Consider the following 23,597-nt stretch of genomic DNA (forward strand, 5'->3'; position numbering starts at 1 on the left):
CCAAGCCCAAGCTGCCTCTCTGAGTCAACTTCCTCAGTATCTGTTGTCAGCATCTATGATCATCACCAGCTACTTACATATCTCAGACGACAGGACAAGCACTTTGAATGCCTTATTGACATACGTATCCCCCCTAAAACCAGGGAAATCTCAGGACTGGGCTAGTCCAGAGCTCAGAAACCCTCAAATTCAGCCATTTGCTTATATCCACAAAACTAGGAAGTCTACATTCTTAGCCACCTATTTGCCTTAGCAATACACTACACTAAACCAGTTTGGATCTAAAATTTGATCATTTTTTCACAAAACTTTGCAACAATAAATTGTTATTATCTAATGATCTCTGCAGTTGATAAATAGAAAGACAATTTTATTTGGTTTTACAATGTATTCTACTTGGTTGGATTTAAAATAAAAATTATTGTGTATGCTCTATTAGATACAGACTGGATAGGGAATTGTAGCAATCTTACAAGGATGCTAGGGACTGACAAAAGATGTGATAAATGTGTCACACAATTTCCCACTAACTGCCACACAGGAAGATCAAGAACCTCTGTGGGAAAGGTTCCTGGAACACCTTCTTACATCCTAATAACTTGGACATTTATTTATTTGATTTTTTAAAAAGTTGATGCCAAATTAATCTGAATTAGTTCCAATCTAATTTTCTCCTCTACCTTGAATAGTTAATGTTTTTAACTATCCAGGCAACTTCTCTATGGGTATTTGCATTAAAATACTGATTCGTGAACAATTAAAGGCATTCGTTTCTCAACAGATATTTGCAGTGATTGCTTTTTAAAACATCATCAATATTAAATGTGCAGGCTGTTTTCACCACAACCACTTAATCCCCACAAATGTGCTACCAACAGTTTTTAGTATAGGAGCTCCTGGCACCTTGTCCCTTCGGTTTCTGTCTCAGAAGCATCAGCTTACGACGTCCCTCCTCACTAGCCTGCAAACACGCATGTTGTCTTTCATTCTGTGCTGTCGGTTGCCCAAAGCTTCCCGTTGGCAGAAGTGCCATGAAATCAGAGCCATCCTGTGCGTATGCTGGGCAGACGCAGCAACTGGGAAAGGCCTCTGAGACACTTTGGCATGTTGGGACCAGTGGTCTCTGTTAACGTGGAAAGACTTGCTTATCACTTGGTTATTTCCATTGCTGGTGCCCTATAGTGATCCTATGAGAGAGGTCACCTGCCCTCCCAGAACCGACTTTGAAAGCAGAGTAGGTGCTTTTGTTTCTCAGGTCCAGGCTTGTGCCCATCCTTGTTCTGTCCAGTGGTTTCCACCATGCTCACAGCCACGGACAAGTCCCCTCCTTGGACTCTACAGGGCACTAGGATCCAGAGTAGATGTTAAGGAAGGTGGGACGGATGCCTGCCCCAGAATTGTGTAAATCACATTTATTTATTCACCTTCTTCTAAGCCCCTACACTTCACCCCTCACTAACTTTCTCTATTATCACACAAGTACTAGCCACAGAGTTATTTTGTTTAATTACCAACACAAAGAGAAGTAAGAGAATGGTAACCCTTAAAAAGTTGTTACTGACCTCACCCAGATAAACCAGTATTAGCCATCATTTGACAAGCTCAACAGTCATTTATCACTTTAAAAAGCTACACCAAAGACCATTAAAACTTTGCTTTTTCCTCACAGAATATAAATAAACTTCCTTTCTTGGTTATGGTTTAAGATGGGGGGAAAAACTGGGGCAGAATGTTGGAAAGGTTTTATTCTGTTTTGGAAGGTAGGTGGTGTTTGCTCCCCACTCCATAGCCATGAAGTGGACAGCGCTGCGCCCTGGGAGCTGCTCAGCCCAGGCCCCTCAGTGCTCCTCGCTGCACCGGGCCTTGCACCTGTGCCCAGCTGCCCTGGAGCAGGCTCGGCTGATGACACAGACTACTGTGCGGTGCCAGGACAGCTGGGAAAAGTCTCTTCGGCACAATGGACGTCAGCACATTAAAATTATGGCCCCAAAGAGCCAGCAGTTCTATTCCTTCCTGTTCCTTTCATGTTCCAGGTCACATCCCTACATTAAGATTCTGCAGACACAGACTCCATGAGCAGATAGGACTCGAGTGAAGTGGAGGCCTGTTTTCCCCCTGCTCCAGAGGTCTGTGGGGGGCCATGGCTGCGATGATTGTTCACCCTGTGACTGATCACACCTCGTGGATGCAAGGCTGAGGATGACGCAAGGAATCGGCGTTAGAGGTCAACAGGAAGCAACACCATTGGTAGAGGGCCTGGGTTAATCTCTGAAAGCCAGTTCCAGGGTTGGCCTAGCCATGATCATAAAAAGCATTACATGTGCCAAGGAATCCCTTTCTCATTCATTCATTAATTTAATCACAAATATTTGCCAAACACTGCATTAGGCTCGGAGGACAGAGTGCTGGCCCTCCAGTGCCCCAGAGTCTGATGAGGCCATGTGCACAAGATGAGTACAGCAAAGGCAGCTAGACAGAGAAAGGAAGCCAAGCCCAGCCCTTGGTGGAGGTGGCAGTGGGGCAGGTGTTTCTGGAATAGGTGTGTGTAAAGGCACAAAATGGAACAGCCTCATGAGGAAAGACAGGGTTTTTTTGTTTGTTTGTTTTTTGTTTTGTTTTGTTTTGTTTTATGAGACACAGTCTCCTTCTGTCGCCCAGGCTGGAGTGTAGTGGCGCCATCTCAGCTCATTGCAAGCTCTGCCTCCCAGGTTCACTCCATTCTCCTGCCTCAGCCTCCCCAGTAGCTGGGACTGCAGGCACCTGCCACCACGCCCCACTAATTGTTTTTGTATTTTTTTTAGTAGAGACGGGGTTTCACGGTGTTAGCCGGGATGGTCTCGATCTCCTGACCTCGTGATCTGCCCTCCTCTGCCTCCCAGAGTGCTGGGATTACAGGTGTGAGCCACCACGCCCGGCCGAGGAAAGACAGGTATTTTGAGGAAAGGAAAGGAAATAGCACACACAAGAGCTCAAGGGGAGGACAGCTGTGGCACGTGTCCCAGGGTGACCTCCTGGAGAGTGGGAGCCCTGGGTGCCCAGAGAGGGAAAAGCCTCAATGGGGTGGAGGCACGGAGACCTTGTGTACCAGACCCAGGGGAGGATGCTCTTAGAGGCACCAGCCTGCATGCCATTTTATCAGGTGCCTGCAGCCTTGTGACCTGTGCCCTACCAGGCAGCACACTAAATGCTGTATGAGTCAGAGCAGCCTAACAGTAAGAGCTGCAACAAGCAATCTCCCAAGTTTCAGTTGTGAAACACAATAAAGCTTATTTCTTATTCGCAATCCCATATTCCTGTGCAGATGAATTGGTGGGGAGGGGAGGTATGGGGCTCCTGCCCTCCTTGCATGCTTCCAGGAACCCGTATCCTTCCATGTCAGAACTCCACCATCCTCTAGGGACTGCAGGAGAAAAGTCGCTCTGGCTCCAGGTCTAGCAGTTCCACATTCGCTTCCCCAACATTGTTGACCAAGCTTCAGACATGTAGCCTCTCTAACTTCAAGGGAAGCTGGGAAATATGACCTATCTGTGGGGTCCAGTGGGAAAGTATTGGTATTCTCAGCCTCTAGAGCAAATTAGTGTCCGAGATATTTTATTTTATTTTTCAGAGACAGGGTCTTCCTCTGTCACCCAGGCTGGAGTACAGTGGCACAGGTCAACTTCCTGGGTTCAACCTCCTGAGTAGATAGGACTACAGGCATGCATCACAACACTCGGCTAATTTTTTTTTAATTTTTAAAATATCTTTGTATAGATGGAGTCTCACTATGTTACCTAGGCTGGCCTCAGACTCCTGGGATTACAGGCATGAACCACCACACCTGGCCAAGGGTTTGACTATTTATATTTAAGGCAAATTTATCAGTGATTTATTATGCTAGACCAGGGATCAGCAAACTTACAGCTCCAGGGTCAAATCTGGCCCATAGCCTGTTCCTTCCCTCCCTCCCGACTCCCACCTGGCTTAAGGGTCTTTATGTGTTCACAGGAACCAACCGTACTGAGCGCAACCTATGACCAGGCACAATGGCAGGCACTTTGCATGCATATTTCAAGCCAATTGCTAAGGCTGGCATTCTTGCGCCCGTTCTAGTGCTGAGGAAACTGAGGGTCAGGCGGATGCTCAGTTGACTTGCCCTTCAAGTTAATAAATAGAGGAGCTGGGATTTAGGACAAGATTTATCTGACACCAAAGGACACGTGTATTCTTTCCACTCTACTAAGATGCCAATGCCAAAAATAACCCGTGGGTCCAAAAGTACAGATGTCTCTGCAACATCTGTTGGAGCTCCCTACCTCTGCCCAAAGCTGCTTTCTGAGGTTTACCAAGATTCCCAGAAAATGTGGTTCAGCTGTGGGCTTCCCCACTCCCCAGTGAATCCCAGGATTTTATTATCAGTTGCCCATCCCTGGAGAACTCAAAGCTTTCTGAAAACAAACAGCAGCACTTCACCTGATAAGATTTGGGACACCTGTCTGAGGATAAAGGGATAATGTTCCCCTCCGAGAGTCTCCAGGGTGTGCTTGGTGGAACTGGCACTTCTCTCCCAGTCATTATATTCTCGTCATGCTCCTCATTAAAGAAACACCCAGCTCGTCTCTCTGTGTGGTCCATGGACCATCTGAAAGGGCCCTAGATGTTTGTGAAAAAGGAAAATTCCTGAACTCCAACCCTGATCTTTTGATTCCAAACCCTGTATGTGCGACCCAAGAATGCGCACCCGACCACTGCCCCTGAAGGCACAAAATAAATGGGTGCAGAGGAAATAATGAAGATGAGAGGGTGTGAGAATGGAACATCTTTTCCTCATATTTTCCTCTTGGACTCCTCCTTGTACTCTGAGGCTGAGGTTAAGGTCAATGTACTTTCTGCCCCAGTTCACTCCTCTGTCCCATCAGAGGGTGGTACTCTTTACCGCACCCACAGCCACTGTCATCACATTATCTCTGCAATTTTCCCTGCCAAGCTCCACACTGTTTGGAGAAAGACTCATGTATCTTTCTATCCCCAGCCCAGCCCAGTGCCTACAATATAACAAATGCTAAATAAACTTCAGCTGAACTGCTGTTGATAATCCAAAATATCAGCTGCCAGAGAAGAGCGGGAGATACGCTTGCATACTCTCATAATGAAGATCTTTATTTTAAATATTTTCCTTGTTCTGAGGTCCAGAAAGCATTGCTGCATGAATCTGTTTGGCCATTCTGCTGCCTAGACCAAGAATCAGACACCTAGTGGGGTGGCTGTTCACTCGTTCACTCGAGTCCTGCTTTCATTCCATTTAAAAATAAACTATTAGGCCAGGTGCAGTGGCTCATGCCTGTAATCCCAGCATTTTGGGAGGCCAAGGCGGGCAGATCGCCTGAGGTCGGGAGTTCTAGACCAGCCTAGCCAATATGGTGAAATCCTGTCTCTACTAAAAATACAAAAATTAGCCAGGCATGGTGGCGGACACCTGTAATCCCAGCTACTCGGGAGGCTGAGGCAGGAGAATCGTTTGAACCCGGGAGGCAAGGTTGCAGTGAGTCGAGATTGTGCCACTGCACTCCAGCCTGGGCAACACAGCAAGACTTTGTCAAAAAATAAAAATAAATAAAAAACAAAATTAAAAAAGCCTATTACACTATTAAAACACTTTTGTTGTCATCAGCAGAAAGGACTAGGTACTTTGAGGGACAAGGGTCAATATAAAATACAACTTTTGTTGAATTGTTGATGTTTCAGAAAGTATGGGAAAGACATGCTCTTCTAATAAAAACAAACAATGGATTCAGTTTTTATAGATTCAGCCAGGTCATCTGGAAGGGAAAAAGTGATTCCAAGTCAAAATGATCTGAAAAGGAAAAACAAATGTGATTCAGTCTATTTTTAAAGGTGCTCTGAAGCCCTGCTCTGAGTGCTAGCCTAGGGAGAAGCTCTTTTTTTTCATCCATGGCATATTAGCAAGCATTGAAAAATCCTAACATCAATCTTGAAGATACTCCCTGGGCAGTGAATTGAAATATTTGGGACAGGGGGTCAGACTTACTTCTCTGCATTACATCGTCTTTTATTCTGCCCAATATCTGACAACAAGATAAGACCAAGATTCAGACATTAGAAAAGTCTCCATTGAGGAAGTTCAATGTAGGTGATAAATCCACTGCCTTGCCTTGAGCGGGAGACACAAATGGGGAGTCGGCCATAAAAAGCTGTGCACTTGGCATTGATTTCTGACTTAGTGTCTTAGAACTATCTCAAGTTGTAAGATGCGAAGAGGGTGTATAAGATTTAAATGACCATTTTGCAACTTGCACCTCAGGAGGCTAGAGAACCATTCCCACCAAATGAAAGCACAGCCTTCCCTTCCACCAGTCTGGCTGATTGTGGATCCTGACACCATAAAATGAAACAAAATAGCCCATTGGAGGACCTCGATAGTAAGAAAATAAATATAAAATTTCAGCAAGGTTTCTGCAGGTTATAAACAGTGAGAGAGCTGAGTACCATGTTTCATTGACTTGTTTGAAGGATTTTGACCACTTTATGGAGGAAAGTGGACTGACTTACAATCAAGGCCCCCCGATTTGAATCCATTTTGGCTACATAAATGGCGTGGGATCCTGGAAGGTCCTCAGGTTTCTCTTCTATAAAGCCAGGACAATGATTCCTCTCCCACCGTGGTGCATGGATGAAGTATTATAGCTCTATGGAGGCATTCTGGAGTCTGGTCATCCCGCCCACTTTGTAAACTCTCCCAACTCACCCCTTTGCATGATTTATATATTAGCCTTCAAGTTTATAAAAATACACTGGATACATAATGTTAGCGGAAGATGTAACTACAGTTCCTTTCATCAGACAGAATTTGAAAGAAAAAAATTAGTCGAACCAAAGACAGCAAATTAGCTACGCAGAATTCAGAGAGTGGCTGACTTGTTTTGGATAGTTGAACTTTATGAATAGATAGATGGGGGTTTTCCTTTTAAGAATCCAAACATGAAAAACAAACCAAAAGAAGCACAAAACTATTTGGGATTTAAAAAAGAGGTCAGGCGCGGTGGCTCACACCTGTAATCCTAGCACTTTGGGAGGCTGAGGCGGGCAGATCATGAGGTCAGGAGATTGATACCATCCTGGCTAACATGGTGAAAACCCATCTCTACTAAAAATACAAAAAATTAGCCGGGCATGGTGGCGGTCGCCTGTAGTCCCAGCTACTCAGGAGGCTGAGGCAGGAGAATGGAGTGAACCTAGGAGGCATAGCTTGCAGTGAGCCACTGCACTCTAGCCTGGGAGACAGAGTGAGACTCCGTTTCAAAAAAAAAAAAAAATACAGAATCTCTCCAATATATTTCAAAAACTTGTTTGAGGTTTTAAGGGGTACATTCCTAATATCATTTTACTTTCTTAAAGATTTTAAAATCATTGTTCTGGGCACACCAAACAGTAACCAGGTGGTGACCCTGATGGTATTTGGGGCATTGTAAAGGGCTGAATACAATGGCTAATTTTACAGATGAAAAAAGCCCAGAGAGGGCAAGTAACTCACCCAAGCCATACAGCCAGCTGGAGACTGAGCCAGCCCCTGACCCTCCATCACTGCACACCGCATTTTAGGAGCCACTGATCTTCATAAAATTACCTTATTGTAACCCCAGAATGTCAGTAACCCTGCAACCCCAGAATGCTTCCAAAGTATCTGTGGGAGCATTCGATTACAGATTTTTATGTCTGTCTTCTTTGATGTCCATGGATCATGCTCACTCATGCAAACCTCACTTGAGCACTTTTTGAGGCTCATTTTATTCTTCATCTTTAAATGTCTTCAAAAATCGGCTGTCTGCCCTCCATGTGGGTCTTCTGGTTCACTTGGGAAGTAAGCACTAGGCAGCACTGCTGAGTGGAGTGGAAGGAGCCACCTAACAGACGTGACTCACAGAGATAACTCCCCCTGTCACCCAAGTCCATGCCCTGTCCTTTCGACTGTGAAATCCCTAACAAGACCATCACCCATTATAAAGTAGTCCCCGGCCTTACCATGGATTAAGTAGAAATTAACGATCCCAAACACACATGTATTGCCTGGTTGTCCTGCCAGAGGGTTTTATCCTGAGATAACTTAGCATAGAGCCACTCAGTGTGCTGACACACCTGTCTATAGCATTACAGAAACACCCGGAACACACATACACATCGCCTGGCCATCCTGCCAGGCAGTTTTTAATCCCTGGAGCACTTAGCATAGAGCCATCCACTGTGCTAACACACCAGCACATGACATTAGAGAAAGATCCCAAACACATATACATATTGCCTGGTTGTCCTGCCAGGGGTTTTATCCCTGGAGCACTTAGCATAGAGCCATCCACTGTGCTAACACACCAGCACATGACATTAGAGAAAGATCCCAAACACATATACACATCGCCTGGCTGTCCTGCCAGGGGTTTTATCCCTGGAGCACTTAGCATAGAGCCATCCACTGTGCTAACACACCAGCACATGGTGTTATAAAACATGCACAATTGCAACCACCGGCACTCCCAACTGCAGTGAGATAAGCTCACCAGACCAACAGCAACAGCGGCAGAAAGGGCACTCCTACCTCCTAATCCAGTGTTTTCCCCACTCTTCAAGTAGGCCATTTTTAAAAGTTTATCACAAAAAAGGACAAACCTTTTTTTCCCAAATGTACCTGATCACATTCAATCATTTTTTTAAATTAACTTAAGCTGTGATTGTAGACAAAGCTCAATACAACTGCTCTTCCCTGCAACCCATGCTCCATTGAGGCCGTTTCTGAGTTCTGATTATTACAAAGTGACTCTGCTCGGTATCTGGACCTCGCAGAGAGGCAATCTTCCATTTCAGCAAGGATGTAGAAACAGATTACTGAGGCCAAGGGTGAAGGAAGCTCCCCTAACTTCCAAATACACTGACTGCCCAAAATGTGGGGATCGTCCCCCCCGCACCCCTCCCCACTCCCGCAGCAGCCTCCGCCTGCAAATGGGTTGGGGATTTGCGTTGGAAGGCTGTGGCCCTCCCGCTGTGTTCCTGCAATGTACTATCAGAAAAAAACTAAAATGTATGCAGTACTTCAGTTTTCCCAACGTCTCTCAGATGTTGCTCTTTGCCCGAAAGCAATTTTACCAAAACCATTCCCCGGGAAAACCTCGACCTTTGTCCCCTTGCATTTTGGGTAACCATCTGGGCAACTTGGAAAAGCTGCCGCTGCCTTCAAACGTTGGTTCCCCCTTTCCTTTGCCCCTGGAGACCACAAGCGAATTCGGATCTGCCAAGGTCGCTCGCCCCAGAGACTGACGTTCCCTATCGCGCGCCAAACCGTAATTTCCAATGACTGCGCCCGCACATCTCAAAGATGACGCGGTGCTGGATCTTTGACTTCTTGAGCAGGCGTGCGCCAGGCGTCTAGAACTCGGCTTCGATGAAAGTTTTTGTTCACACTCGAAACCAAACTATCTGTGCACTAACTCACGGGCTCAGGCAAATAACAAAAGGCTTTTTCCCAGCATTTACGACGCGGCACTTCCAAGGGTGCGCTGAATCCTGCCTGTCCCCAGAGGCAGCCGACCGGTCCCGTCTCCACCGACCTCCCCTGGGGGCCAGCGTCTCACACGAGGCGTGTCCGCCTGGGAGCCAGCATCGTCCTCTCCCGCCGGCTTCCAAAGGGCCGGGGCACCCTTACCTCGCTGATGATGGTGGAGTGGGCCTGGGCATAGCGCCAGCCGCCGCGGCACGGCACAAGGGGCGCCGAACGGTTGGGGAAGGCGGCTAGTGGGTCCGCACAGCCGAGCGCGCTAGTGGCGGCGGCGCTGTAGTTGGCCGCCTCCAGGAGGTAGCGCTGGCAGCGGCCGCGGCGCTCCGGGGGCTCCGGGCCGCGGGAGGCGGGCGCCGTGCGGTTCCACTCCTCCTCCGGGCTCCAGCCGCAGCGCTCGGCCAACGCCGCGGCACTTGGCCCGCGGCACCAATAGTGGTCGGGCTGCGTGCCCAGGAAGACCACGCCGACGAAGAGGAAGGCGAAGGTGATGCCCGTCAGGCACAGCAGCAGGAACACGCGCCTCTGGAAGCGCCCGAACTCGCCCGCCCGCTGCAGCGCCTCGTCGAAGGAGGGCATGGTGCGCCCGTCGCCCGCTGCCCGCAGCCCGCGCCTCGGAGTGACCCGCGGGCCCAGCCGGCGGCCTCTCTTCACTCCGCCGCCTCCCCCGCGCCACCCGCCTCACTCGCCCTGGCGCGGTGCCGGCCGCCGCCGCTCCTCCTGGCCCCCGCCTCCCTTCCCCGGGCGCCCGCAGCAGCCCCGGGCCACAGGTCGCCGGAGGGACGGCCGCGAGCCGGGCGTACCCAGCCGGCTGGGCGCGCGGTGGGGCCCGGGCGACGCGGCCTGACTACGCGCCAGGGAGCGCCAGGGACCCGGCCTGGGACCGCGAGTGACGGGCGCAACCTCAGGCCTGGCGCGGAGCTCCTTTTGGTCCCTGCCAGCAGCCTGCTCTGCAGTCAGCCCCAGTTTGGGCTGCAGAAGAAGAAAGTTCCAGGGTCACCCGACCACTCCCGGAACTTCTGGGACCCGATCTCTCAGCAGTCCGGAGTGCAGCCCGGGGACTAAGGACGCGTGCGCCCCGGGTCCGGTGCCTGTATCGGGAGAGCCCCCCTCCAGCCCTTGGCCCTTGCGCATGCAGAGGCCTCCTGCGCCCATGTGGGGCAGGGCAAGGCAGGGCAACCCTTTCCCAGCACAGCGCTGACCATCGCCGTCGACCCATCGAGAGCTACAACTGGGATTTGATCACCCAACTTTCCCCAGAGGGCAGCCGGGCAACCCACACAGGCGAAGGGGCTTGTTCAGCGTCCAGGAGGTTTGGGGTGAGAAGGGATCGCCTCAAGGCCAGGCCTGATGCAGACCTCCTTCGCCAGGGCCTTCTCGCCTACCCTCGGTCTGAACGCCAGGGAAGGGTGTTGGTGGTTGGTTTGAATCCTGGTTTTTCCACTTACTTATTGCTCCTGCTGATTCAGCAGAGCTCGATCAGAACTTTCCCCGCCCAGGCTGTCCAGGCTGCTGGGTCCACACAAGGACGCTAGGACGTCCCCGGGCCGGGTCGCGGTCCCCCCACGCCCCCACGTTATCGACCCACGTTCTGCCTTTAGCTCGCTTTTCTCCAAGACCCTGTTCCTCCGGAACAAGGAGTCCGAAGCCAGGCTGCTTGGATTCAGACTGGCCTCATACCCTCACTAGCAGTTTCAACTGCCTGCTAGACCCCAGACTCAGTCTGTCCCCCTCCAACCCAGCTCCCCTTTCCTGCCCTGCCTTTCGGTGCAACCATGTCCTGGGCCCAGACTCAGAACCTCAGTATGGCGGGGACACCCCTCACTCCTCAGGCCTGTACTCTTAGGTCACCTCGGCTTGGAACCCCTTTTACCGATGTTGGAGCTCAGAAAACAGTACACCAAAATGAAGGCCTCAGAAGCAGTCTCCTGTCTCTCGGTCGCATTCTCCCCCAGGCTAGCCATCGAAACCAGAACACTTTTCCCCAAAGCCAGTCATAAAACAAAAATATCACTGAGATTTTCCCTCACTTGTCTGTGTAAAAACTGGCCATAAGGAAATCACCTGTTCTACCTTGTTGATTGTAAGTCCTAAGACCACCCCCACCCCCCGCCCCATTCCACAGAAGGACCTACCCCTTACCCAGAAGGAAAAAGGGCTGCTCAGAGAGGCCAAGAAGAATCTAGAGGGACCAGCCTCGCTGGGTTTCCCCACTCAGTATCGGCATTAGATCACACCCTTTTGGTCCAATCCTATTTGGACACGGCTATCCATATTTTGTTGAACCTAAGTATAAAAGTAGGCAATTTCCCCTGTATCTTTGGACCTTCATTCTGAAGGCCCCCATGTACACCTTAAAGAAATGAGTACACCTTTTCTTCTGGCCATCGGTCTCTTTTCTGTGAATTTTCAGGGAACTTTGACCCACCCCAACCTCTGCACACATGAGCACATTCCCCCCTTTCCTGCTTTGTCTCCAAAGCACTTATTGTCATCTAACATAGGTATGTTTTTATTCATTTATCATATATTTATATTTATACTTATTCATTTGATTTATTTATCTGATCTGTGTCCCTCTATTACAACTCAGGTTTCATGAGGGCACAGTTTTGTCTGTTTTCTTGTATTGCTACCTTCTGGTACAGTGCTTGGTGCATTATAGGCGCTCAGTAAATATTTGTGAAATAAACAGATGCTTCTTGACTCCCCCACCATACACACACACTCACGTGTCCCCTCCTCCCAGCTTTATGATTGCCTTGGGCTCCCCTCAGGGTTCCATCCCTGCAGCACCTGTCCTCTGGTCCAGCCTGCACTCGGGATCATCTTCCCACAGTGCAGCTTGGGGGTGTCACCTTCAGCAGCTTGCCTTGTTTTCTAAAATCCTCCTTTCTCACTCTCCCTTTCTAGCTCCTAACCTATGTTCCTTACCAAATTGTTGCCTGTGGACAGCCAAACAGAACTACTTGCCAATCTTCACATTCTTCTTGAAATTTTTAAAATCTATGCCTGTACACACAAAGTTTCCTCTTCTTATAATCTCATCCTCCTATTCCTCCCCGCCCATCACCCAGCAAGGCCTGGTTCAAATGTCAACAGCCCCTCTTTAGAGTCTTCCTCAGCCACTACCACTGCCTTCCTCCCTCGGCAATGCAGTCCTCATCAGTGCTCCTAACATATCTAAGAAAATGTTCATGGAATTTCACTATTTTTTTTTGTATTGTGGTTGTCAGGGTATTTTAATTTTAATTACTTTTTTTATATGTATAAAAAAGGGCCAGGCGTGGTGGCTCATGCCTGTAATCCCAGCACTTTGGGAGGCCAAGGTGGGCGAATAATGAGGTCAGGAGATCGAGACCATCCTGGCTAACACAGAGAAACCCCATCTCTACTAAAAATACAAAAAATTAGCTGGGTGTGGTGGCGGGCGCCTGTAGTCCCAGCTACTCGGGAGGCTGAGGCAGGAGGATGGTATGAACCTGGGAGGTGGAGCTTGCAGTGAGCCGAGATCGTGCCAGTGCACTCTAGCCTGGGCAACAGAGTGAGACTCATCTTAAGAAGAAAAAATTAAAATAAAATTAAAATAAAAATTAAAAGAAGGAAGTTATCTCAGCCTATGGACAGATACATCCAGTATAGTTGCTGACTACATGGTGGACCTGGGAGCCAGACCCACTGGGTTCAAACCCCCTCTCGTACTTATAGCTGAGTGATATTGGGCAAGTTATTTAGCCTCTTCTGTAAAATTGAGTAATAATGGAACCTTCTCATTTTTAATGCAAATCACTTAGAACAGGACTTGAAACATATGTGCTAGGTAAGAGTCAGCTAATAATAAAAAGAGAGATAAAAATACCACCCACCCCCAGAATTAGCAAAGGTCATCTTATGTTTGCTTTGTATATATTGTTATAATGTCCTGACATATCACAGACACAGCTGAAGTCTCCTTCCTGTTGCTTCAGATCCTATCCTCTGTCTCCTCCCTTCCTCCCTGGGGCAGCCATTAAGTCTTTTCTTTGGGACAAGGGGCTCAGAGCTACTGAGCAGGGAATCCCAGGGTCCCACCTCTCAGAGTGTGGTTGGAAGTGGGATGGGGAAGGAAGGTGATTGACTTTAGGTGAGCACAACCTCTTGGCCCTGGAGGAGGCTGGGAGTAGGGCCTGAGTGAGCACCCTCAAGGCCCCAGGCCTCTCTTGCCCAGATGTAACTTTCAAGAAGCTATTTTTCTTATCTGTGTAAAGTCTTTAACACACAGGTATTGCAACGAAACAGTAGATAGTATTTGGAGTGCTTTGAAAATTTTATGTAAATGGTACCATACTCTACATAGTTTTCTATCCCTCCTTTCTTTTTACACCAAAATATATTTTTGAGACCTGTTAGCCTTGATAGAGATCAGGCTCCTCTAACTGCTCGTATCATTCTATTGAAAGGTCATCCTATGACTTTTCCATTCCCTGCTGGGGAACATTTAGTTCATTTTAATTTTTCACAGTTAGAAATAGTGCTGCAGTGAACATATTGTGCACATTTATGTATTTATGCAAGCATTGGTCGAAGATAAATGCCTAGAAGCAGACTAGATGAACCATAAGTGGGCTTGTTTGAACTTTACTAGACATTGCTGTCAATGGCTGTCCTCAACTGACATCCTACCAGCAACACATGAGATGATTCATGTCCATACCAACACTTGGTCTTGTTAGACTCAACCATGTTAGCAGATACTATGGGTGAAAAATGCGGTCCCATTGTTCTGATCTAGTCAGGGACGTGACTAACACATTTACTTATGCATTCATCGTTCAGGTTTTCTCTTCTGTGAGTTGCCTCTTCCTATCATCTGTTTATGTTCTCTTTGTTATCTGTGGGTTTTTTTTCTTATTGGATTTTTGAGAAATTATTTGCATAATTGTATATTCTGCTTCTCTGCCAGCTGTATATATTCAATCTTCTCAGTCTGGGGGTTGTCTTTTAACTTTTAGTATCTCGGCGGCTACACAAATTTTAAATAGTGGTATAGTAAAACTGATCATCCTCCCTCATAGCTTCTGCTTTTTCAGACTTGTTACAATAATCCTGCTCTAGTCTGAGATCTTAAGTACTTTCTTCTATACATTCTTATTAAATCATATTTTTCAAATTGAGGTTTAATATCTCTGGAGTTATTTTTGGGCAGAGAATGGTGGGATCTAACTTTACTTATTTCTTTCGAAAGGACAACCACTCACCAAAATGCCACTTAACTGAACTTCTCCTTGACTCACACTATTGCCTCTCTCTTAAATTAGGTTCCTGCCCCTGCTTCCTTCTGTTTCTAAGCCTTCATTCTGTCCTACTGCTCTGTTTGCCCACTTCTAGGCTAATATTTCACCATTCATTCCCGGTGTTCTATTTATTTATTTATTTATTTATTTATTTATTTTTTGAGACGGAGTCTCGCTCTGTTGCCCAGGCTAGAGTGCAGTCGGGCAATCTCCGCTTACCGCAAGCTCCACCTCCCGGGTTCTCACCATTCTCCTGCCTCAGCCTCCCGAGTAGCTGGGACTACGGGTGCCCGCCACCATGCCCGGCTAATTTTTTGTATTTTTAGTAGACACAGGGTTTCACCATGTTAGCCAGGATGGTCTTGATCTCCTGACCTCGTGATCTGCCTGCCTCGGCCTCCCAAAGTGCTGAGATTGCAGGTGTGAGCCACTGCACCCGGCAATTCCCAGGGTTCTTAACCAGTCTTAATATCTAGTAAGACAAATCTCACCTTTCCTCTCCCCTCACCTTGTCCTCTCCAAAATTTCCTTGACTATCCTTGGACTCTTTTTCTTCCATACAACTCTTACATTTTACCAAGTTCCACAAAAATCAGTTGAAGTCTTAGTTTAAAATCATGTATACACTTTTTTTCTTCCATGGCATTGTAGGCATTTTGAGAGAAAAACCAAATCACACTCACCTTTGTATCTTTGAAACATCCGTTATCTGTTCTATATCTGCACCATCCAAAATGTTGTGTCCATTTAAATGTACGTTTATTAAAATTAAATAAAATGAATAATTCTGTTCCTATGAGCCATATTCCAAGTGCTCAGCAGCCACAAGTGCAGGAACTAGCACACTGGCTTACACAGAGATAGGAAGAACATTTCCGTCACCACCAGACATTCTGGTGCACAGAGCTAATCAACACATAGTAATCAATAAATGTTGGTTAAATAGCAATAATAAGAATCAATTGTCCCACAACCATAGGCTTTCGTGAAAACACGCTGACATTAACTTTCCTTAAAAAGGTAATCATTTTAATTTATTCATCTGAAGTTTTATGGTTGGTAGTTTTATTGCATTTAGGAATGAATATACCAATGCCAGAATATTCACCACATAGAGTTGCCAAACTAAGTCATCATGACATTTATGCAGTTTAGAAAGAGTAAAGCACTAAGAAGATGAGCTTGGGAGTGCTATAATAAATGTTGGTTTCAAGATTTTTTTCCTAAGATTCACGGGAGGGAAATTTGGCAGGTGAACTGGTGGTACATGTGCTCAGGCCTATGGAAAAAAAAAATGAAGATTCATATTTACTTTTTAAACAAGTGGATAAGAATGTCTGAAAAATCTCTCATTCTTTCTTTATCTGGCGTAGAGTTGCTATTTTTTACGTTAGCATGTGAATGTAATAAAAACTACAGAGCACTGCCATTATTCTATGGCCTATAAATAGACCCTAATGTTGAGTTAAATTGACCAACAACCATAATTATCTGTCACTTGCCAGTGGATTACAGTTTGGACTTTGTTAGAGGAAAGTCTTCATTTTTTAGGGAAACTATTACAGACCTTTTGAAATAGATGCTTTTTCTATACTTAAAACCTATAGGATCTTAGACTTAAAGTCACCTTTGGAGAAGGGAGTAGCCAAAAAGAAAATGCTAAATAAGACTAAATATTCCAGAGTTGAATTACAACAAGAGAATTCTAGGGTTCATATCTTTTTGTCACGCAGTTTGGGGAAGGGATGGGAAGCAGGCTTTTGCTCATAGCCCACCACTCTTATTTGGCGGGAGCTGTCTGGAACACAGTGTTGAGGCTGACTTTGAGGCTGAGTGGAAAACAGGCCCCAGCTGGTTAGGAAGGTCCAACACGGGGAGAGAAAAGGGGAGTGGTAGAATGAGTGTGAAAAGGTGGTCATCCTTCCGCTGATCAGTGCAGCTGGGGAGGCACCACATTGCCACAATAGTCCTCATCAACCTCCACAACTCTTAGGGCAGGCATTCTGTCCCTTAAGTCACATCATAAAGTGCCTCATCTAATGAATCACATTTTTTCCCACAGAGCTACCGAAATTCTCTTAGAATATTCCATTTATATACAGATGTGGTTCCTAACAATTTGGAAACCTGGGTTTGTTGGGCCTTCTATGTTTGCTTGTGTTGTAGAAGTCTTAAAATGGAATATGAAGCCTCATCTCTACGTGCAGAGGATCACTATCCAAATAATGTGCATATGTGGTTGTATAAGAGTCTAATGAAACATTTTCTCCTGATGTGACCAATATTCACCTTCCAGGCTCAGAGCCTGTCCAATGCTAAGCCCATAGCGCTGGGTTCAGAAGCCACTGGATTTGACACAATAAATGCTAAGATTGAAATTCTTAACACAGTTCAAGTAGGCAGGTTCACTTATAACACTGTGAAGGTTTGATGTAAACACTTTGTGAAAAGTATTCATGGGATACGTAAAAAAGTTTTAAATTAAAGTCACCATTCTACTTGTAGATTACTTTTGTAATTAGTTTTTGCTTGTATTTTTTAATTATAAATGATTTTTTTCCGAGTCAAAGCGTAATTTCTCATTCTGGTATAAACCAATAAATGATTTCTTCCTCAAAATACAATAAAACTAAGATCATTAGACCATTTCCTGGTTGTAAAATGCAGCGGATTCAAGTTATCTTCCTTTAAACACAAAGCCAAAATGTATAAATTATGGCCATCCAGGTTATTTTTCATGCAGTTTGCACATACTTGTACAAAACCTGTACAAACTAAGGCAGGTTTTCTGAGGCAGTTTGTAGGACTCTGGCAGATGAAGTATTCAAAACTTTTTCTTTCTTTTCTTTTCTTTTTTTTTTTTTTTGAGATAGGGTCTTACTCTGTCACCCAGGCTGGAGTGCAGTGGCTCAATCACAGCTCACTGCAGCCCTAAACTCCTCAGCTCAAGTCATCCTCCCCCCTCAACCTCCCAAGTAGCTGGGACCACCAGCAAATACCACCACACCCGGCTACGTTTTGTATCTTTTGTAGAGATGGAGTTTTGTCAGGTTGCCCAAACTGGTCTTGATCTCCTGGGCTGAAGCGATCCTCCCATCTCAGATACCCAAAATGCTGGGTTTACAGGTATGAATCAGTGTGCCCAGCCTGAAATATTCAGTTTTGTAAGATTTTAAAGCTATGTCTTAAACATGAAAAGATGAAATCCATCTAAAACATTTAAAAGGAAAACTTTTTATAATGAGTGCCAAAGAAATAGAAGGGGAACAAGAATATCATTAGGAAATTTGATGTAAATGACCGGAGTATATGCAAATATTTCTGTTTTAACTGCCTTTTATTCTTGTTTTATGTAATTAATTGTCTAGATAATTTTACAATTTATATTGAGTGACAGCAATGAGAAGACTCTATCTGAGATGCTACCGTAAATACTCAGAGAAAAGCCCAGAGAATGGTAGAAGAGAAGGGTTCATGGATAAGAAACTAGTATGAGCAGCAAGTCACCAAAGTGTTGTTTTGTTTTTATATTAAGATATCTTAGGTTCTCCCTAGAATCCACAGTCCAAATTCTGATCTCGGATTTACTGTGAGATAAAGGGTACGTGGGACCTGTTTGCTTTTCCTAAACATGAATGAGAGAACTCTGGTTTGTGCATTTCTGACTGTCTGCAATTCAGAGCCCATTGAGACCGAGAGTGCCTCTCCATCCGCTTGTGAGAAAGCCCAGTCACTTTCCTCAGTTCAGCCTGGTCAGTGCCCAGGTTCCAGCCACACCCAAGCACAGCAACATGTTCCCCTCGGGGGTTTCCTCAGAAACCAGGGGCTCCCCACTTAAGCTAACTGCCACTGTCAAAGGCAGACTGGCTCCCCGGTTCCCTTCACATCGTCCAACTCGCACTCTTCCCAGGCTGTACTTCATTCCCAAGGGTTAGGCCCTCCTTATCCTCCACGGAATGGGTTCTATACCAGGGGCCCTGCTGTGTGCTGGATGTACTGTGGCCCTGTAATCCTCAGAACCACAGTGATGGGTGGCTGCCCGCCTTTCGCAAGTGTGGACACTGAGACTTGGAAAGGTTGGCATCAGTTGCATAAACGTCAGGCGGGCTGCAGTGGCTCCCTGGTGGCACCCCACAGCATGCCTTTCCTGCTGCTCTGGGTCACCCACAGGTCTCCTGGTCCCCTGGACACTCACAACACGTTTACATTTTCTTTCCAACTTTCCCCATGACTTTTATGTTCTGACAAGGCATTTTTTCTTTTCACTTAAGTTCTAGTTTTTTTTAAAAATAAAAATAAAACCTTCTTATGCATTCTACAACAATCTCTATATAACATGTTAGACATGAAGGTATCGTAGGATTTTTTTAATTGAAATAAGTTTTAGAAGCTGTGTAATCTAATTTCCTTGCTTTACAATCAAGTAATTAAGGACCGAAGGGATTAAATGACTCAACTGAAGGAACTTTGCTCGGTTTATAGCAACAGGGGAAACAGGACCCAGGCCCGTGAACTGTGATAAACACACTGCCTCAGATTCTTTACTAAATCCTTCATTTCATAAATCTCCTTTTGGTTACAGTATATTCTATACATTAAAAAAAATTCGCTTTATTTATATTGAAATTAATTTGTATGAATGTAAAACCTACCCAGTCTTCATTCAAATAACATTGTCAGTAAAGTTTTTCTTGTTAGCAGTTCCTGGACCAAATGCGTTGTTGATGTTCCCACCCATTTTGAACTCGAATAAGAATATTGCACAAATTTGCTTTTTGGCACAGTGGCTCAGGCCTGTAATCCCAGCACTTTGGGAGGCTGAGGTGGGCGGATCACAAGGTCAGTAGATGGAGACCATCCTGGCTAACACAGTGAAACTCCATCTCTACTAAAAACACAAAAAATTAGCCAGGTGTGGTGGCGGGCGCTTGTAGTCCCAGCTACTCAGGAGGCTGAGGCAGGAGAATGGCATGAACTCGAGAGGCTGAGGCAGAAGAACCACAGGAACCCGGGAGGCAGAGCTTACAATGAGCCGAGATTGCACCACTGCACTCCAGCCTGGGCGAGAGAGTGAGACTCTGTCTCAAAAAAAAACAAAAGAAAAAGAAAAAAAAAGTTTTTCTGCAGTGAAGAATGGAAGCTTTTGTTGCAAAAATAAAGATTTTTAGCATTTGTAACACTTGAAAAATAATTCCAGAGCATTGTATTTGCTTAGGGGGAAAAAAGGGAGTAAATCAAATCCAAGTAATCTCTCTACCTGAGATAATAGCATTGTATCAATGTCAGCTTTTGGTTCTGACAAGGCACTCTAGCTCTGTATGACATGGTCATTGAGGAAGCTGGCTGAAGGGTAGGTGGAACCCCTCCGTACTATTTTGGCAACTTCTTGTGAGTCTTGAGCTACTTCAGAACAAAAAGTCATTTTGTTTTGTTTTGTTTTTTTCAGCAATGATATATGGCTAGGACAACCAGCCCTGAGAAACTTTGCGAAAATGATCATACCCTGGTGCTCCTCCTTTAATAGACATGGCAGCGCCTGAATTCCAGATCCAGCCCCACCTCCCAGGTCGGCTCTATCCCCAGCCTCACAGGTGCACGGGGGCTCTTGGTACACTTCAGAGCTCAGGGGGCTAATAGAGTTTTACAGGCTGGCCTGAGAGTCGAGGCTTCTTTCCTAGCATGGTTTCTATAGGGAAATGCTTCTGTATTCCAGAGAATCGATTCACAACTGTACTCTTGAAGTCAAACCCGTCTGTAGGTTGGGGGTGGTCTATGACCTGCTGTGACTGTGACCTTAGGTATAGTACAAAGGACAAGTGAAATGGAAGCCACAGCTATGAGTTTCTTCTGCTTTGAAATAAGCATTCACCTGACGATGAATGGGCAAGTTTCACAAGTTTTACAAATATGGTGACCAAGCATATTTCCCCAAGCCAAAGCCTTATAAGAAGGCCATTACTGAAAAAAATAATATTTGTGTTTCTTCTACTCTTTTACTGTTTTAGTTACTGGTGTTAATTAGTGATCTTACTGCAAAAGACTTGCTATCTTTTCTTAATAGATACAACAACACAGCATGGTGCATAGGACTTGTGTGTGCACATCCCACAACATACCTAAATGTACCTCCAAACAGTTTGTATTTAATACCTCGTTCTCCGGGGCATCTGTGCTCACAAATGCAACCCCTTCAACACCTCCGTGTGAACCTCAGTAGCGGTCATTCTTCAGTCCTGCAGGATAAAGCCCTATCCTCGCAGTGGTCTCACACTCAAACGTCTCTGGGAGTTCCCAGGAACTGATTTTTATAATTCCCCAAACACCATCTTGACAGTTTTCTGTACTTCTTGTACCTTTCTAGGAATCTCTAGGACGAGGACGGGTGGGGGTGTCTCATGTGTACTGTGGATTTGCATTTTACTCATGGGCAAGTTCATAAGTCAGAGCACAGGAAGAAAATAGTATGTGGTTAAAAATCATAGCTGAATGTCTTTTCAGTATCCAGAATGAGAACAGATCATGGGTGTTCTGGTCAGGGGTCTGATGAAGCCATTGGCTTGAGCACAGGAATCATCTTGTTGGAAAGTGAACAATTCAATTGGTGATGTATACACGTGGGAGGCTTGAGAATGCCAGGAACGGCAGGTTCACGTCTCTTAGTGCACACTCACTAGGGGCCTCTGTTCTCTGGATAGGGATGAAAGGGAGCCGGACAAATTTCCCTTCCAGTCCACCCTACAGGTTCCCACTGCTCCCAGCTCCAATTTATCCCTCAGATTGGTGTGTCTGAGCCACAGATACAGTCAGAGTTCGAGTTTTCTCCCAAAGGTTTCCTGGCCTCCAGTCAAATCAGTGGATATCCGTGGCATCTAGGCTTGTGTCCCTAAATATTCTGTGTGCCCAAAGCCCACAGACAAAGTATAGTGGTTACCTATTTGATCAACCACTACACACTTGAGTCTTCGTTCCAGACTAGCCAACACTTCCTGTCACGTGCTAACACTGACCACTGGGGACCATAACCCATCCCCAATCATGTGACCCCTCACAAGTTAAGCCCTCTTTATCAGTCAGTATTTTCATCACCACCCCCAAGCCCATGCCAATTCCCTCTTCATACATGTGCTTAATCCTTCTCTTCAATCTGAGATGATCTCTCTTATCACTATCTCCTGTTCACACCACATCTAATATATACTCTCCATTTATACCCATATCATATCTTTACCCACACCCTGTAGGTCAACATAGCTAGCTATTGCAGCACGGTGGTCAAGCAGGCAACTGCTAGAAGCTGCTCTGGAATTCCACCTCTGTCATTCATTTGCTATGTGTCAGACACACTGCTCACCCTCTTTGCATTTAATTTCCTCTTTGGTAAAACGGGGATAAATAACAGCATCAACCCTGTAGAACTGTAGGGAGAAACAAAGGAAACACTGTAAGTCAATTGCTTAGCATAGTGTCAGACAAAAAGAAGGGTTTGATCAATATTAACTATTTTTCAAAGTTCTTGCCATTTCCAAATCGCACTTAATCTCACTTCCCTCATGCCTCTTTCCTAAACTCTGCTTGTTTCTCTTAACTCCTAAATATTTATGCTCACATCAAACCACTTAACATTCAATAGCATACCCTTAGCAGGAAGTTCCCTCCTCCTGCCTTTTTTTTTTTTTTTTTCTTTTTTGAGATAGGGCCTCACTCTGTTGGCCAGGCTGGAGTGCAGTGGCACGATCTCGGCTCACTGCAACCTCCACCTCCTAGGCTCAAGCAATCCTCCCAAGTAGTTATGACTATAGGTGTGTGTTCCCACACCCAGCTGATTGTCATATTTTTTGTAGAGATGGGGTTTTGCCAGGCCGATCTCAAACTCCTGGGCTCAAGTGATCCACATGCCTTGGCCTCCCAAAGTGCTGGGATTACAGGCACGAACCACTACACCTTACCCGAACTTTTAAAAAATTGTGTTAAATAAGTTATTATTGTGTCCTTAATCTTTTTGAACACAGGTACTGTATTATATATTTCTCTTGTGTGAAAAATGCCCAGTGTAGTTCAGGACATATCACTAGATATTCTACAAATAATTCCTTGACTCTCTGAATCATTTTGAGGAAAACCCAACAACTCATTTGATTATGAGTTTAGAATATTCATATTTTCTGCACCTCTTTTTAAAAAAATGATTTGGTCTAATCATACCTTCCCCAACACCCAAGTGAACAAAATAAATTAGGTCTTCTGTGGTTTCCAAACACCATTATTTTTTGTTCATCCAAGAGCAGAAAAGCCATGATCTCACATTATCAAAATGGGCCCAAATGCCTGACGCAGTTGCTAATTATTGCTCCGCTGACGTTTTCGGATGTGCTTCTGAGCAGCCTGTCATGAGCCAGTGATGCCAACACAACAACTTTACAAAGGAAACTTGCCAGAGTGAGAGTTGATTTATGGCCTCATTGCCCTTGCAGGTATCATATAGACGCAACCTAAAAGATCCTCAGTTTGTGTTGTTGGCAGATTTTGTTCAATGGGGGTGCATTTTTATACCTCAGATACAGTGGCCGACAAACTGATTTAAAAAATTTTTCCACTTGGATATTTTGTGACTGTGAAATCTCCATTAGAGAATATCAAAATTTTTTTTACAGATATGATGTCTGAAGCGTTGGCATAATCTTCACTCATGAAATGCCCTAGGAATGACTTTTCAGATGGCTGAAAGTATGATGTATACATAGCATTAACTAATCAAAATACTTAGAAAACTGGGTTTGGAAAAATGG

The 23,597-nt window shown here is 45.5% G+C and overlaps 1 protein-coding gene across 1 annotated transcript in view; it reads right to left on the reverse strand.

The window, feature by feature from the left end:
• SLC22A3 (solute carrier family 22 member 3) overlaps positions 1 to 10,246 on the reverse strand; it is a 101,049-nt gene extending 90,803 nt beyond the window's left edge. Inside the window, exon 1 of the mRNA XM_015137640.3 lies at positions 9,689 to 10,246. Within this exon, the coding sequence (XP_014993126.1) occupies positions 9,689 to 10,117 (429 nt within the window). The 5' untranslated portion in view covers positions 10,118 to 10,246. The remainder of the gene's footprint in view (positions 1 to 9,688) is intronic.
• Between the last annotated feature and the right edge of the window lie 13,351 nt (positions 10,247 to 23,597).

The sequence above is a fragment of the Macaca mulatta genome, chromosome 4 (assembly GCF_049350105.2).
Source record: "Macaca mulatta isolate MMU2019108-1 chromosome 4, T2T-MMU8v2.0, whole genome shotgun sequence".
Classification (NCBI taxonomy): domain Eukaryota; kingdom Metazoa; phylum Chordata; class Mammalia; order Primates; family Cercopithecidae; genus Macaca; species Macaca mulatta.